The sequence below is a fragment of the Microcaecilia unicolor genome, chromosome 7, assembly GCF_901765095.1.
Source record: "Microcaecilia unicolor chromosome 7, aMicUni1.1, whole genome shotgun sequence".
In the NCBI taxonomy this organism is placed as follows: Eukaryota; Metazoa; Chordata; class Amphibia; order Gymnophiona; family Siphonopidae; genus Microcaecilia; species Microcaecilia unicolor.
In genome coordinates this window covers 134,399,568-134,417,080 of record NC_044037.1, presented here as the reverse complement: position 1 = coordinate 134,417,080, position 17,513 = coordinate 134,399,568, and the positions used below count along the sequence as shown (strand labels likewise).

Genomic DNA, 17,513 nt, shown 5'->3' with positions numbered 1-17,513 from the left:
AAGAAGTCAAGTGTTTCAGATAGAGATTCCTTTGATCAATACCTGCAGACCCAATTAAAAGGCATCAGTAATATTGCGACCTGACCTGATTTGAAGGAACTTTTTATCAGAATGAACAATCCACTTCCTGATAGTGCAGTTGTTGAACACTTTTTTTTTTTTTTTTTTTTAGCTGTGGTGGATTAATGACTAACAAGCACACTCACATGAGTGACAGTCATTTTCAAAATTTAGTTTTAGTAAAAGCAAAGTAGATTGAATTGTAGAGCAATAACATTGTTGGGATAAAAATGCTAACAATAGTTGCATTCACTGTAGTTATGCTTTGTTACTCTAAAGTGGTATATTAAGTTTGAAATAAACTTGAATCTTGAGAGAAGTGTTTTGCGAAGAGATAACAAATCCTGCACATAAAACACTGACACACAGCATATTAAAATGAATGATAATGAGGTATTAGCTATTTGACTCCAATGCAGAGAAGTACACAGAAGGTGAGCACAATGTTAGAAGTTGGGTGCCCGGTCTGAGGAGGTGTAGAAGAGTTAGTTCATTCTTCTGCAGTAGGAGAGGATTTAATGCCAATTTTTTACTTTTACTGTGAGCATAACAATGCCTGCAACTTTTAAGAAAGAATGGTTCAAGCAGAAAAAAATTGCATTTGCACTTAAATATCAGCATAGTAAAAATTTTATGTGCAAACAGTTTTAGAAGGCTGATATTTATCTGCAGAATTACACTCCAGCACATGTGCAGATGTGTGCTGACCCTTTCATTTTGCTTGGACATGAACACAGTGCTGGCTGCCACCAGCCCAGAACCTTGTGTGTATTCGTCTGACAGGCACTTCACAGCATATGATTAGCTTACTGTAGGCAAAACCTTGTCATTAAGTTCAACTACATAAGTACATAAGTACATAAGTAGTGCCATACTGGGAAAGACCAAAGGTCCATCTAGCCCAGCATCCTGTCACCGACAGTGGCCAATCCAGGTCAAGGGCACCTGGCACGCTCCCCAAACGTAAAAACATTCCAGACAAGTTATACCTAAAAATGCGGAATTTTTCCAAGTCCATTTAATAGCGGTCTATGGACTTGTCCTTTAGGAATCTATCTAACCCCGTTTTAAACTCCGTCAAGCTAACCGCCCGTACCACGTTCTCCGGCAACGAATTCCAGAGTCTAATTACACGTTGGGTGAAGAAAAATTTTCTCCGATTCGTTTTAAATTTACCACACTGTAGCTTCAACTCATGCCCTCTAGTCCTAGTATTTTTGGATAGCGTGAACAGTCGCTTCACATCCACCCGATCCATTCCACTCATTATTTTATACACTTCTATCATATCTCCCCTCAGCCGTCTCTTCTCCAAGCTGAAAAGCCCTAGCCTTCTCAGCCTCTCTTCATAGGAAAGTCGTCCCATCCCCACTATCATTTTCGTCGCCCTTCGCTGTACCTTTTCCAATTCTACTATATCTTTTTTGAGATACGGAGACCAGTACTGAACACAATACTCCAGGTGCGGTCGCACCATGGAGCGATACAACGGCATTATAACATCCGCACACCTGGACTCCATACCCTTCCTAATAACACCCAACATTCTATTCGCTTTCCTAGCCGCAGCAGCACACTGAGCAGAAGGTTTCAGCGTATCATCGACGACGACACCCAGATCCCTTTCTTGATCCGTAACTCCTAACGCGGAACCTTGCAAGACGTAGCTATAATTCGGGTTCCTCTTACCCACATGCATCACTTTGCACTTGTCAACATTGAACTTCATCTGCCACTTGCACGCCCATTCTCCCAGTCTCGCAAGGTCCTCCTGTAATCGTTCACATTCCTCCTGCGACTTGACGACCCTGAATAATTTTGTGTCATCGGCGAATTTAATTACCTCACTAGTTATTCCCATCTCTAGGTCATTTATAAATACATTAAAAAGCAACAGACCCAGCACAGACCCCTGCGGGACCCCACTAACTACCCTCCTCCACTGAGAATACTGGCCACGCAATCCTACTCTCTGCTTCCTATCTTTCAACCAGTTCTTAATCCATAATAATACCCTACCTCCGATTCCATGACTCTGCAATTTCTTCAGGAGTCTTTCGTGCGGCACTTTGTCAAACGCCTTCTGAAAATCCAGATATACAATATCAACCGGCTCCCCATTGTCCACATGTTTGCTTACCCCCTCAAAAAAATGCATTAGATTGGTGAGGCAAAACTTCCCTTCACTAAATCCGTGCTGACTTTGTCTCATCAGTCCATGTTTTTGTATATGCTCTGCAATTTTATTCTTAATAATAGCCTCCACCATCTTGCCCGGCACCGACGTCAGACTCACCGGTCTAGAAGTCGTGCATTCAGCCATTGACACAAGGCACTACTGCATCGCTTTCTTTATCGGCCCCTCAGACAGAATATAAAAACCTTGCATATATGATACAGGAGTACAGAAGTGACAGGTTTTGCAATACTTACAGTCATGACACTGTAGAAATCATCTTTTTGTTCTTGGCACTGTTGATAAATAAACTCCACTCCCAGAAAAATGTCTCCCAAATTATAATCATCAGGAAAAGAGGGTTGTGGCAGCTCTCCAGCTGCTAAATTCTGGAAAAAAAATCAGTACACAATTCTTAGACCCACAAAGATTCATATGTGAACATGGAATATTCCAAACATGTGTTTTGCTGATTTGGATGCCTAACAAAAACATGGTAGGAGATGCATGAAAAAAGACAAAGGTTAACTGGGAACAGGGGCATAGTAGGGTAGGAATAGGGATGAGACAGAAAATAATTAGAAGCAGAAGGGCGGATCAGGAAGATTGGATGGGGCACATAAGGAAATTATAGACCGGTGAGTCTGACGTCGGTGCCGGGGAAAATGGTAGAGGCTATTATCAAAAACAAAATTACAGAGCACATCCGAGGACATGGATTACTGAGACCAAGTCAGCATGGCTTTTGTGTGGGGAAATCTTGCCTGACCAATTTACTTCAATTCTTTGAAGGAGTGAACAAACATGTGGACAAAGGGGAGTCGGTTGATATTGTGTATCTGGATTTTCAAAAGGCTTTTGACAAGGTACCTCATGAAAGGCTACAGAGGAAATTGGAGGGTCATGGGATAGGAGGAAATGTCCTATTGTGGATTAAAAACTGGTTGAAGGATAGGAAACAGAGAGTGGGGTTAAATGGGCAGTATTCACAATGGAGAAGGGTAGTTAGTGGGGTTCCTCAGGGGTCTGTGCTAGGACCGCTGCTTTTTAATATATTTATAAATGATTTAGAGATGGGAGTAACTAGCGAGGTAATTAAATTTGCTGATGACACAAAGTTATTCAAAGTCGTTAAATCGCGACAGGATTGTGAAAAATTACAAGAGGACCTTACGAGACTGGGAGACTGGGCGGCTAAATGGCAGATGATGTTTAATGTGAGCAAGTGCAAGGTGATGCATGTGGGAAAAAAGAACCCGAATTATAGCTACGTCATGCAAGGTTCCACGTTAGGAGTTACGGACCAAGAAAGGGATCTGGGTGTCGTCGTCGATAACACACTGAAACCTTCTGCTCAGTGTGCTGCTGCGGCTAAGAAAGCGAATAGAATGTTGGGTATTATCAGGAAAGGTATGGAAAACAGGTGTGAGGATGTTATAATGCCGTTGTATCGCTCCATGGTGCGACCGCACCTTGAGTATTGTGTTCAATTCTGGTCGCCGCATCTCAAGAAAGATATAGTAGAATTGGAAAAGGTGCAGCGAAGGGCGACTAAAATGATAGCGGGGATGGGACGACTTCCCTATGAAGAAAGACTAAGGAGGCTAGGGCTATACAGCTTGGAGAAGAGACGGCTGAGGGGAGACATGATAGAGGTATATAAAATAATGAGTGGAGTGGAACAGGTGGATGTGAAGCGTCTGTTCACACTTTCCAAAAATACTAGGACTAGGGGGCATGCGATGAAACTACAGTGTAGTAAATTTAAAACAAATCGGAGAAAATTTTTCTTCACCCAATGTGTAATTAAACTCTGGAATTCGTTGCCGGAGAAAGTGGTGAAGGCGGTTAGCTTAGCAGAGTTTAAAAAGGGGTTGGACGGTTTCCTAAAGGACAAGTCCATAAACCGCTACTAAACGGACTTGGAAAACTCCAAAATTCCAGGAATAACATGTATAGAATGTTTGTACGTTTGGGAAGCTTGCCAGGTGCCCTTGGCCTGGATTGGCCGCTGTCGTGGACGGGATGCTGGGCTCGATGGACCCTTGGTCTTTTCCCAGTATGGCATTACTTATGTACTTATGTAGGAAGCCTATGGTACAATCAACATAAAACAAATGCATTAATTAAACAACACAACAGGAAGGGAGGTAGTGGAAAGACTACAATCAAATGATCGAGATGTAGTACTGCATCAGATAGAAATGCAACCACCTGTCCAAACTGCCGCTAACTAGAAATAGGGATCATGAGGCAATTAAGGGGAAACCCTATGTAAAATAATATTTATTTTATTTGTTGCAATTTCCCACCTTTTTGCAGGCTCAATGTGGCTTACATAATACCGTAATGGTGTTCGCCAAGTTGGTTGATAACAAATAAAAGGTTAAATTGTGGTCGAATGAGGTATAGGTGTGTATCAAGCACCATGAGGGTCGAAGGGAGTGAAGATTATATATTGTCCAGTGCGATCATTGGTAATGCTGTGTTGCTAGGTGTGGTGATTTACGGTGGATCAGTGGGGTAGGCCTTTTTGAAGAGGTTGGTTTTTAGTGATTTCCTGAAGTTTAGATGGTCATGGATTGTTTTCATAGCTTTTGGGAGCCTATTCCATAGTTGTGCACTTATGTAGGAGAAGCAGGATGCGTAAGTTGTTTTGTATGTAAGTCCTTTGCAATTTGGGTAATGTAGGTTTAGGTATGATCGAGATGATTCTGTTCTGTTTCTGGTTAGTAGATCTATGAGGTCTGTCATGTATTCTGGGACTATGCCGTAGATAATTTTGTGGATCAAAGTGCAGATTTTGAAGATGATTCTTTCTTTGATTGGGAGCCAGTGCAGCTTTTCTTGGAGGGGTTTAGCACTTTCGAATCGTGTTTTACCAAATATCAGCCTGGCTGCTGTGTTTTGGGTGGTCTGGAGTTTTTGTGTGAGTTCTTCTTTGCATCCCGCGTAGATTATGTTCCAGTAATCGGCATGGCTTAGGACCATTGATTGTATTAGGTTTTGAAAAATATCTCTCGGGAAGAAAGGTTTTAATCGTTTCCATCATAGGCGCCCCTTATAAGAGTCTTGGGGAGGCTAAGCCTCCCCAGCCCAAACATTACCTTCCCCTGCCTCCTTAAATTCAGTGCAGGAAAGAAGTTCATCGTCAGAACAATTACAAAACCTCCCCCTGTGTGATGAACTTCCTGCTGCCTTTCTGTTCCGGTGGCAGAGCCTGGCTGTGACTGTGAGCCTGCCTGAGTGTTGCAGCACGTGGCTCCACTATTTACAGTCAGTTATGGACCCAGACAGGGAGGGAGCGGAGGCAGCAGCAGATCGAGCAAGTGCTGAAGAAATGGGTAAGTGTTGAGGGGGAGGAGTATTTGGGTTTCTTATTTATTGCTTTGCTGGAGGGAGAGGGGGGGGGGGCAAGACAGTGGGGCATACTCACGCCTGGCTGACAGTTTTGAGGCAGTGTGCTGCTCAGAAAGAAGAATTTTTGTTTCTCTGCTTCTGTGTGTACATAGCAAAAAGGTAGAAGTCTTTTTTTCTAGCTAGTGTCTGGAAAGTTTCAAAGGTACTTTTAGTAAAGCTAGACTGCACAGCAGCAGTCTATCTGCAGGTCCTTTAAAGTTATACATTCAGGGCTGTTTTTCTCACTGTTTAGTTCAGTCACTTCTTGTTATTTATGGCCACTGAGGGCAATAAGGGGTTAAAAACTAGCTCTGCACAGCCAGATAGTGATGGACCCTTTTGGATTTTTCCAGTATGGAATGATAAACTTTCTGACAAAGAAATATTGTGGTCCAAAACCAAAACACCAAAGAAGTAAGGACACACAATATTGTGCAATCACTACCCACAGATCTGTATTCTGCAGTCTGAAAATTGCCCCATTCTTATTTTTCAGGGAAAACATTTTAAAAAATCACCAACCCAAATTCAAATTTTACCTAAAAAATCAAGATGTAGAGTGCACCCTAACCTTACATTCTGATTCTACAAAGGGAAAAAGTCATTGTAATCAATGAGGACTATGCTTTGTGGCCAAATTTAGATCCCATGATACAGGATTCTAGAAAGAGCCCTATAATTGCTCCCACTCTATGGATTCTTGCTGCAGTGTCAGACTGGGGACAGTGAGAGGGAGGGGCTATTAAAACAGGGGGACAATCTCTGAGTAGTTGTAAATGAAGACTTATAGCACCAGAATTCCAGTAATGCTCCTGATTGAACTGAAAGTGAAAGAAAGAAAGAAAGAAAGAAAGAAAGAAAGAAAGAAAGAAAGAAAGAAAGAAAGAAAGAAAGAAAGAAAGAAAGAAAGAAAGAAAGAAAGAAAGAAAGAAAGCTCCATTTGCATTTGATCTATCATCATTTAAATACACATGCACACTAATTTTAGTGCATACACATAAATGTCTTTTCAAACCACTAAGGCATAAATACATAAGCATTGTCATAGTGGGACAGACAAAAGGTCTGTCAAGCCACTCAAGCCCAGTATGTTTCCAACAGTGGTCAATCCAGGTGACAAGTATGTGTCAGTACCCAAAGTAGTAAATGGATTCCATCCTGCTTATTCCAGTTTGTGTATAGTGTTTGCAGTGGAGAGATTGTGTGTTGGGCTTACTGAGGTGGCACCAAAACATCAGAAAGGGTGTACAGCGTAAATCATGACACATTACCTCTTGAAGGATCTACATATGGTTGTTAATAAAAGGAGCTCACTGTGAACACTATCCACCCTAAAAGGTGTTTTGTGGCTCTACATGAGAATTGTGATATTATGATGTGGCATTAAGAAATAAGCTCTGCACATCAGACCTCATAAGATAATAAGCATTGCTAGACTTGGAAAGACAAAGGTCCATCAAGCCCAGTATCTTATTTCCAACAGTGGCCAATCCAGGATCCCAGAACAGTAAAACAGATTGTATGCTGCTGGAGGAGTGGCCTAGTGGTTAGAGTGGTGGACTTTGGTCCTGGGCAACTGGGTTCGATTCCCACTGCAGGCACAGGCAGCTCCTTGTGACTCTGGGCACGTCACTTAACCCTCCATTGCTCCGGGTACAAATAAGTACCTGTATATAATATGTAAGCCGCATTGAACCTGCTATGAGTGGGAAAGCGCGGGGTAAAGTTGTAAAAAAAAAAAAAAAAAAAAAAATATTGAGTAGAACATTTTCTTTATTACTGAATTTACTTGGCTCTCGAGGGTAAGGTTGCGGTCGATTGTGACTCCGAGTATTTTTAGGCTGCCTGAAGTAGGGAGGGTGTGACCTGGGCTGTTTATGGTTGTGGGGTTGTACTTGTTATGTTGAGATGAGAGGATGAGGCAGTGTGTTTTTTTCAGTGTTCAGTTTCAGTTGGAATGAGTTTGCCCAAGAGTCCATGATGTTCAGGCCATCATTGATTTTGTTGGTTATTTTTGTTAGGTCTTGTCTGAAGGGAATGTAGATTGTAACGTCATCTGCATAGATGGGTTAAGGCCTCGATTGGATAGGGACTTTGCTAGTGGGATCATCATTATATTGAAGACAACTGGAGATAATGGTGATCCTTGAGGTACTCCACAGGCTGCTTTCCACGGTGGTGATATGCTTGAGTTTTATTTTACTTGGTATGTTCTGGTGGTTAGAAAAATAGGCTTTAAGGGCCAGTTTACATTTCTTAAAACATCAAAAGGTGGCACATTCCAAAGTGTAGGGCTACAACTCTGAAACAGCAATGTCTGGTGTGATCTAGGAGGACTTGATGTTGTGATGGAACTATTACAAAAATTCTCTAATGCGCACTAGCCTCAATTTAGTGATCACCTCTTATGGACATTGGTCTGCCTAGCTGAATACTAACCTTTACTTGGTGCGCTACATCAATGAGCACTTGCTTTTATCTAACATTACACTCAGCCCCAACCACTGCAATAGCCATAGACCTGTATCTCCTGCAGACATCTGCACTATACTTTGACTTTTACACAATCTGCCTTGATGTGCAATGTCTTGCACACTGAGTAGTCAGCAGTGCTGTGTGGTGAGGGTAGGGTTACCATAGGACATGTCCTTCTTTTGGACTTCTTCAGATATGTCCTCCAGGTTTGTTTGTTTTTAATTTTTAGGAAAATGTCCTCTTTTTCTTTTATGTGCCTATGACCAACATACCTGTCCACATGAGTGAAATCAACTCTGTCCTATTAGTCAGTCTGGACACATGGGGGTGCTAAAGAGAGGGAAGGGCATTGCTGATCTCCTCTCTGTTTCCCTGCTGGTTGAACCTGTCAAAGGAATTTTGTTTGTGCAGCACATCATAAAGCATATGTCAAGCAAAGACTTTCACATGTATCTCAGAAGCTAACCATAATTGTTGAGGGATATTCACTCTTCTGATAAGCACACTTGGGCTCAGACTCAGTCAAAACCAAATCTGGAAATTTATGAAAAGTAGATTATTATCTTAACTAAAAGCCATTTATACATTTGGTATGATTAAATACTTCTTTAGCAAAGATAGCAACCATTTTTATTTTTTGAGGCCTCTTTTCTGTCTCCGCAAATATGGTAACCCTAGGTGAAGGCCTCAGGAGATTCACTGAATCCCCCCTACCAACATGCTATCTTGCCTTTAATCCAGGTGGTTCCTTCCCTTGTCAGCAACAGAGCAGACAGCACAATTGGTACAAAGGAGTAATCCTGCCTCAGTGGAGTGCAGTCAGGGCCTTCAGGGGACACACTGAAGTCAGAAGGATGGCTAAGTGTGTATTCCGCACTTTCCCACTAAAAGCAGGCTCAATGCGGCTTACATAGTAATAGGTAACACAGAATTTTGTTATGTAATGTAGGAAATTAAGTATAACATAATAGAAGGATGGATGGGTAGGTAGGTTGAGACAGGTGATAGAGAAAGGAGGGTAAGGTGGGAGATAGATTCTGGGTCAATGTCGTTTTCTCTTCAGTATATGGAAGGTAGATGGGTTCATGAGATTAATCTGGGTCTTTTGGGTAGGCTTGTTTGAATAGATGAGTTTTTAGTGCTTTTCTGAATGGTAGGTGGTCATGGATTGCTTGGATAGGTCTAGGGAGAGTGTTCCCTCCCCCTATTTGAGTGCAGAAGCTGTGGTAGAATCCAGCCAATGGGAAGGCTTCAAGTCACAGGAAGGCGGGGCTCAGCTGCAAGGGCTGTGCTGTGGAGGAACTTAACTGGGTCCTGTACAGGGTCTTTGGAGAGAACTAGTGGAACCAGTGAGTTTTATGGGACTGAGAAGGGGAGGAGATTGTTGAAAAAAAGTAGGATTGAAGACTGGTGGAAAGTGTGAAGGATCTGCTGTCAGCTGAGGAAAAGGACTGTCATAAAATCTTCCAGAGACGAAACCCTCTGCTCCAGATCTCCCGTCCGCTTCCCCAGATCAGCCAACAGGGTCTCAAATGCAGACAGCTGCTCTGACAATTTTCCAAACTTAGGCTCTAAAGCTGTTGTCACTGCCAGGGTTAATTGCTGCAGCTGCTCTGTCAAGAAGGCCTGCTTTTCTGGTTGTTGCTTCGTCTCCATAGTGCCGGTCTGTTTCAGTTTCTCTTTCTCCCGCTTAATTCCCCTCCCCACCATACTGCTCGGTGATGATTCCAAATATCTGTCCACTGAGCAGGGATTTACAAGAACAAAGAACTCAGTGGGAGCTAAAGTAGGCTAATTATAGCTGTTAAGGTGCCGGAAGGTCCTGGAGAGCAAAGAAGCCCGTCTTGTTCTCTCAAGGCATCACGTGATCCCAACCTGCAGTCTTTTAATTGATATGTGTAGCAAGGTGGCAAAATTACTAAACTTGAAGCCAACCATTCTTTAGCAAGTGCTACATAACATTTGTTAGAGATTTATTCTGACTGTAGTCTTTTTACTGTTTAAGTCTATATAATTCCTACATACATAAATTTAATTTAGAAAAATAGTATGCATTGTACAAAAGCTTCCATCTGGTTAGACCAAAAAACGCAGTATGATTTCTCAAAAAGTAAAAATGCTGTTCATGGAATTCCATAAAAGTGTAGATTTAAATCTTTAAAAAAAAGTGTCAATTAAAAGCCTTTGTTTATGGCCTCAGCTTATACATGGGTTACACCAATTTTGGTCAATTTTGTCCCAAAACTGCCCTGGACTTATCCTTGTCATCGACTTATTGTCTAATATATATAATATTTCTTGTGCGCTGTCTGAACAACAAGTATAATCCAACGGCCTTCTGAGTCAGCATTATGATAGATCACAGTATCTTGCAAAGACTTGGCAAGTAATGTATTAACACCATTCTTTTTACCTTGAGCAGGGGAAAAGTAACAGCCTTTAACCCAATCTTAAGGTTACTGATTTCAGTTCTTGATTCTATTAAAGCTGATTTTGATTGTGGACAGGAATATCTATCTCGTGGTGTTTTTAGATGTCTCTGTAGCTTCTGATACCATTCACCATGAGATTTTATTAAACAGGTGCATTCTTTAGGTATTCAAGGAACAGGCTGGAAATGGTTTTGCTCATTTCTTACAGGACATGGGAAATATCTCAGATTGGACACCCGTTACAAGTGGAATGTCGCAGGGTTCTGTCCTTTCAGCAGTATTATTCAATTTGTATATGATAAGAACAAAAGAATAGCTATACTGGGTCTGACCAACGGTCCATCTAGTCCAGTATCCTGTTTTCAACCGTGGCCAATCAAGGTCACAAGTACCTAGCAGAATCCCAAATAGTAGCAAGATTCCATGCTACCGATCCCAGAGCAAACAATGGCTTTCCCCATATCTATCTCAATAGCAGACTATGGACTTTTCCAGCATGGACACAAATGTATGTACATGCAACTCCGGGTGTTAATAAACATTTTTGTGCTCAGACCTGAATGTGCATACAATTTTCAACAGCCAAGCACTTTGCTCTTTGTCCAAGAACACCTCCCCCTTAGTTCTGAGAGGTTGTTTGTTTGTTTTTTCTTTATCCCATGTCCTTTATGGAACCCATAAAAAGTTGCTCATTTCTTGAGGGAAGGTGGCAGAACTAGAGGACATGAATTTAGATTGCAGGTGGGCCAACTCGGGAATAACGTCAGGAAGTACTTTTTCATGGAGAAGGTAATGATGCCTGGAATGTCCTCCCGCGGGAGGTGGTGGAGATGAAAACAGTAACAGAAATCAGAAATGCATGGGATAAACACAAAGGAATCCTATATGGAAGGCATAGAAACAAAGACGCTTAGTGGTGACTAGATGGCAACACCAGTAATTGAGAAGCAAAGCTAGTGCTGGGCAGACTTCTATGGTCTGTGCCCTGATCATGGCTGGACAGATTCAGCTTCAGTAGCTGCAGAACAGCAAGAGCCAGGCAGACATTTTAGTAAACAGACCCCTTTGTTCTTTGTCAGATAAAAAGTGATCCTATGAAAATGCCTCAAGTTATTAGGCTGAATGACACTAATATTGAAATTTTGAATGAGTATAAATGCCTTGGATTCTAAATTATCCTTTAGGCTACTGCTGGGCAGACTTCTACGGTCTGTGCCCTGAAAATGGCAAGGACAAATCAAGATCAAGTATGAGCTATAAGACCTGCATGAAATCTTTGTGATTAGCTTTAGTGGAGGCTGAGGTAAACTACGCCTCCTCAGACCTAGTGTTAAAGCCTTATTTTGTTCTTAGCCTTTTGATCTTCTATGCACTCCTCTGCATCTACAATGAACAGCTAATAGCCTCTTTAGCATGGATTTGTATATGCAGTGCATTAGAGTCTATGCAATTTGTACTCTCCTGTTTGGGTGTCCAATACCGATTATATGTGGATGACATTCAGTTTTATTTTCCAGTGAAGGACTCCATTGATGCTACCATTTATTTCTTATTGATATGCTTAAAAATGACTAGATCATGGATGTCTGTTAACAGGTTAAAATGGAATATTAGCAAAACTCAAAATTTCGCTGGGGGTTTACTAAGCCGCTAGTGCAGCTGACAGTGTGCTAGTGCTGACTCAGCCCATTCACTTTGAATGGAATGTGTCGGCAATGCCATGCTGAAGCCACTAGAGTGGCTTAGTAAACAGACCCCCTTTGTTCTTGTCAGATAAAAGTGATCCTATGAAAATTCCTCAAGTTGTTAGGATGGATAACATTAATATTGAAATTTTGAATGAGTATAAATACCTTGGAATTATCTTGGATTCTAAATTATACTTTAGGTCACAAGTGAGAACTGTCATACAAAAGGTATTTTTTAGATTATTGTTGAAGCAACAGAAGACTTTCATTTAGTACTGCAAGCATTAGTCTTTTCAATCATAGATTATTGTAACTTGCTTTATTTGGGTTTGGCACAATCCATAATTCATTCTCTGCAGTTAAATCAAAAATGCTGCTTGTCAGGCTTCTTCCCTGGAAGCACTGGGTTTGTGAGCCCTTGGACCACTACCGTGGAGCAGCAGTGGCAGGCAAGGTCACCTTCAAAGCAGAGACGAGGCAAGGCTGGACTGGAACCCCGGACAGGAGTTCTGCACTGGAATACACAGGACTGGAATGCACCGGACAGGTGCGCACTGGACTGGAACCTATTGGACTGGTACACACTGGAGTGGAGCCCACTGGACTGGAACACACGGGACCGGAACCCACTGGACAGGAACACACTGGACCCAGGCTTCACCTATGCTTAGCCACCGTTCCCTGAGGGTTGAGCCCTCAGGTTCAGGCAGCTGGCAGGGCTTACAGGAAAACCAGAACTGGAACTAGCAAGCAGGAACAACAGGAATCAGGATACAGAAGTGCCCCCAGGCACCTAGGCGAAAGCAAGGCAGACAGGCAGGGAATGTCTGGGTTCCGGCAATAGTCAGGTCAAACAGCAAGCAGAGAATATCTGGGTACAGGCAGCAGTCGGGTCAGGCAGCATGATTTCATGACACAAAGTTAAACAGGTGAGAGTGGCATGTACCTATGATAACATCCTTACTGCCCCCATGCCTGTGGAAGAACAAACGTATAGCTAACATATAGGAAATATCCTGGTATGGAAAGCAACCTTTCGAAAAATGCTATAACAAAAAAAACACAACTGTGAGCTACCTTCCCACAGTCACATTGGAGCCGACTCTGTGGGTGCTGTGGGTGCTTGAGCACCCCCCGATATTGAGAAAAACTCATGTATATGTCCAGGGAGGGGTCATTTTCATTGGACTTAGCACCCCCAATAATTTTGAAAAGTTGGCTCCTAGCCCACAGACAAACGCCACCCGAGATTATAAAGAAACAAACATCAAACAGGCTGGCCAAGTAATGTATATATAGTGGAACACAGACATACAGGAGTCCCAGAAAGAGAAATAAATTACTAAAACTGGGACCTGCACCCAGTTCTGTAGCCCACCTATTGATGCTGCTTTTAACTCCTAACCCTTATTCACTCTGTTCAGGACCCTTATTTTAAACCTGCTCACTTTAAAATCTCCTTATCTCTTGTTTGTTCTGTCTGACCTAATGAGATTGTAAGATCTGAGGAGCAGGGACTGTCTCTTCATATTCAAGTGTACAGCGCTGCGTTTTTCTAGTAGCGCTTTAGAAATGATAAATAGTAGTAGTAGCAGCTTCAGAGACTGTAGTGCTGACTATTAGGCTACAGCAACCAGCTACTCAACATTAAAAACATAAAAAGCAAAGAAATGACCCCCCTAAAGAACATAGGCGACTCCTGAGAAAGATCAGCCCCAAACGGCCCGAAGACGGCGAAAGAGAAAGTCCCGACGCACCCCCCAGCGGCGCACAATATTTACAGGAGCCGGAAGAGGAGATCCCCGACGCTGGCATACAGCGCGTCTCAGCTTCTCGGACATGACGGTAACGCGCGTGCACGCGCGTACCCGATTCGCGCCAAAATCTTTTTTTTTTTTTTTTTTTTAAGCCCTGCTCCGCCGAACAAACCGCTAAGGGAAGAACACAAACGGCAGTGCTAAATAAAATACAGCTCAACTCAAAGAGGGCTGAAAACAAAATGCTGCCGCTTACTCTTTTTTTTTTTTACACAGCTGACTCACAGCATTCCCATGCAATCAAACGGTGCTGTCTGCTCATTCAGTCAGTGGGGACAAATTGTCTTTAATTTTTTTTTTTTTTCCACACCTAAACTCCTCCAAATTACTGCTGCCTCTTTTTTTTTTTTAACCAGCTAGATAATATAAACACCCAAAACAGCAATCAGAGCTGCCTGCTCGTTAAAGTAAAGGGGAAAACTCCGCTGAAGAGTAATAGAACAACACAGAGCTGTCTGCTCGTTAGAAGCCGGGGGATGTAGCTTGCTCCTTAAAATGCTATAGTGGCTGCCTCTCCCAAAGACATACACCTTTCTAAACAAAGGGTAGTCCTTCCCAGCTATGTATGGGAGATGGGGAGGAAGGGGGGAGGGACCCGGGGACACCCGAGTTTAACACCCCCAGAGGCTGTAAAAGAAAGAAAGGAAAAGAAATCCCTACCTGACCAGCGTCTAACAGAGAATTCCTAGGCACAGAAGAAGAGGTAGCATTGTAGTTCTTATTATTAACCTCTAAAAGAGAAAGAGAGAGACTAAAGGGCTCGCTTCCTACCTGCTGGGAGACTGAGAAAATACTGAGGCTAAGGTCACATGGCCAGGGCTCCTATTGGCTCTCTAGAGTCAGAGTTTTTCTCAGTCTCCACCTGCTGGTAGGCGAGCACAACCCATCAGTCCAATCCTGGTCCGGTCCGGAGGGACGCTAAGGAAGTCTGGGTTCCGGCAATAGTCAGGTCAAACAGCAAGCAGAGAATATCTGGGTACAGGCAGCAGTCGGGTCAGGCAGCAGGCAGACAGAAGTCAGATTCAGGCAATGGTCAGTCAAGTAGCAAAACTATGGCTGGAGCTCCAGAAGCAAGGAGTAGTGGCAGCGGACAGGACTAGGGCTGAAGCTCCAGAAGCAAAGGAAAACACACACGGGAAAACCAGAAAGCTAAACACAAGAAAACTAGTAAAGCTGTACACAAGCTAACAAGAAAGCTATGCCCAAGCTACTAGTCACAAGCTAGAAACTCACACTAAGCAAAACACAGGAGAACTAGTAAAGCTGTACAGAAGCTAACAAGCAAAGCTATGCCCAAGCTACTAGTAACAAGCTAGAAACTCACACTGGAGTGCACAGAGCACTCTAACATACCAGGGACCTTAGACGATGCAAAGGCCAAGGCTGCAGTCTCTAAGTGATTAATAAAGCCCTTCAACACCTGAGGAGCAGCTGCAGCCATCAGTAAGCAACTACAGAGGCTGTCCAGGCACAAACAAGAGAGACAAGTCTGGCAGCCTGGAAGAACTGGACCGGACTGGGCTAAAGTCTGGAATGGGCAGGAACAGCAAGACAAACTATGGCAGCCACTGGCTCTGGCCACCAGCGGGTGAGAGGAGCACAAACCAAGGAGCAGGCAGAGTGCACACAGAACACAGAGAAACTGAGAATACCTAGGTGCAGAACAGAGGAGCAAACAGAGCCAGGCTGGAGACAGAGGTAGAGCTAACTCAGGCAGCACCCCCAGGTGCAGTAGAGTGGAGTAATTAGAGCCATGCTGGAAGCAGCCAGCACACAGAAGGAAAACTACTCCAGAAAGGATAGGCAGACGCCAGCTTAGAAGCTGACCCCCAGAAATAAGGTAAGTCTGAGGGTGGTCACGGCCACAGACGTGACACTGCTGCAGGACTATTCAAATGACTCTCCAAATACAGTCATGTAACCTCAGTTTTAAAAGAACTCCACTGCCTCAGTGGCATACTAAGGGGGGGCAGTGGGTGCGGCCCGCCCAGGGTGCACGCCGCTGGGGGGGGGTGCCGCGCGCCGGTCAGCTTCGTTGTTTCCATGCTCCCTCTGCCCCGGAACAGGTTAATTCCTGTTCCGGGGCAGAGGGAGCATGGAAACAATGAAGCTGACTGGCGCGCGGCACCCCCCCCAGCGGCGGCGTGCACCCGGTGGGGGGGGTTCTTTCGCCGGGGTGGGGGGGTGACGAGGGGTTTCGCGCTGCACTGGGGGGGCGGGGCGCATTGGCGACCGCCCCGGGTGTCAGCGCCCCTAGGAACGCCACTGCACTGCCTGCCTGTGTATTGGAGAATTAGGTTAAAGGTTTTGACATTGATCTTTAAAGTTTTTAATAAAGAAGCACCTCTTGCATTGACATCCTCATAAATACATGCTCTTCAAAGAGAAGTTGATTTTGGATGTGCCGTCATTCAGATAGATAAGATCAGAAACTTATCGTTTATTTATTTACTAGACCATCACTTATTACAAAATGTAAATCAGAACGGTTTACAATATAATATAACAGTAAAATCAATCTTAAAATACTATAAAAACACACTTTGAAATCCATTTCTGATAGAAAAGCACAGCAAAACCAGAGAGCCAGTTAGTAATATTCGTACAAATTACTCAGATTATATTATCTTCCTACTATGATTCAAGTGGAAGATGCATGTTTTGGTACACATTACCTTTGGACTTTTGAGAGATTACTACTACTACTACTACTACTTATAATTTCAATAGCGCTACTAGATTTACGCAGCGCTGTACACTTGAACATGAAGAGACAGTCCCTGCTCGACAGAGCTTACAATCTAATTAGGACAGACAAACAGGACAAACAAGAGATAAGGGAATATTAAAGTGAGGATGACAAAATAAGGATTCTGAACAAGTGAACAAGGGTTAGGAGTGAAAAGCAGCCTCAAAAAAGGTGGGCTTTTAGCTTAGATTTGAAGACGGTCAGAGATGGAGCATGACGTACCGGCTCAGGAAGTCTATTCCAGGCATATGGTGCAGCAAGATAAAAGGAACGGAGTCTGGAGTGAGCAGTGGAGGAGAAGGGTGCAGATAAGAGAGATTTACCCAGTGAACAGAGTTCCCGGGGAGGAATGTAGGGAGAGATGAGAGTGGAGAGGTACGGAGGAGCTGCAGAGTGAATGCACTTATAGGTCAATAAGAGGAGTTTGAGTTTGAGAGATGACGTCAATCCTACAATTTAGAAAATATTTGAAAGCTGTTCTGTTTAGCCTTGCTTCAGGTAGATGCTCAATGTTTTTTTTATAATGAAACGCTTAATGTTTTTGACTGTGTGTTTTGTACTGTTTGTTAATATGTGTTCTAGCTTGAGACTCATCCACTGGAATGGTGGTGGGCCAAGCTACACGGTTTTAAACAGCTGAAAAGCACTGACTAGGCCTGATAACCAGCTGATGGCCTTATAGCAGAGGACCTGCAAGAGCAGGACTGCTTGGTGAGT

The 17,513-nt window shown here is 43.3% G+C and overlaps 1 protein-coding gene across 4 annotated transcripts in view; it reads right to left on the bottom strand.

The window, feature by feature from the left end:
- Positions 1–17,513, bottom strand: part of YBEY (ybeY metalloendoribonuclease) — a 383,228-nt gene that overhangs the window by 318,210 nt on the left and 47,505 nt on the right. For all 4 annotated transcript variants that reach the window (XM_030210679.1, XM_030210681.1, XM_030210680.1 and 1 more), the window contains exon 3: positions 2,494–2,625. In XM_030210679.1, the coding sequence (XP_030066539.1) occupies positions 2,494–2,625 (132 nt within the window). The remainder of the gene's footprint in view (positions 1–2,493; positions 2,626–17,513) is intronic.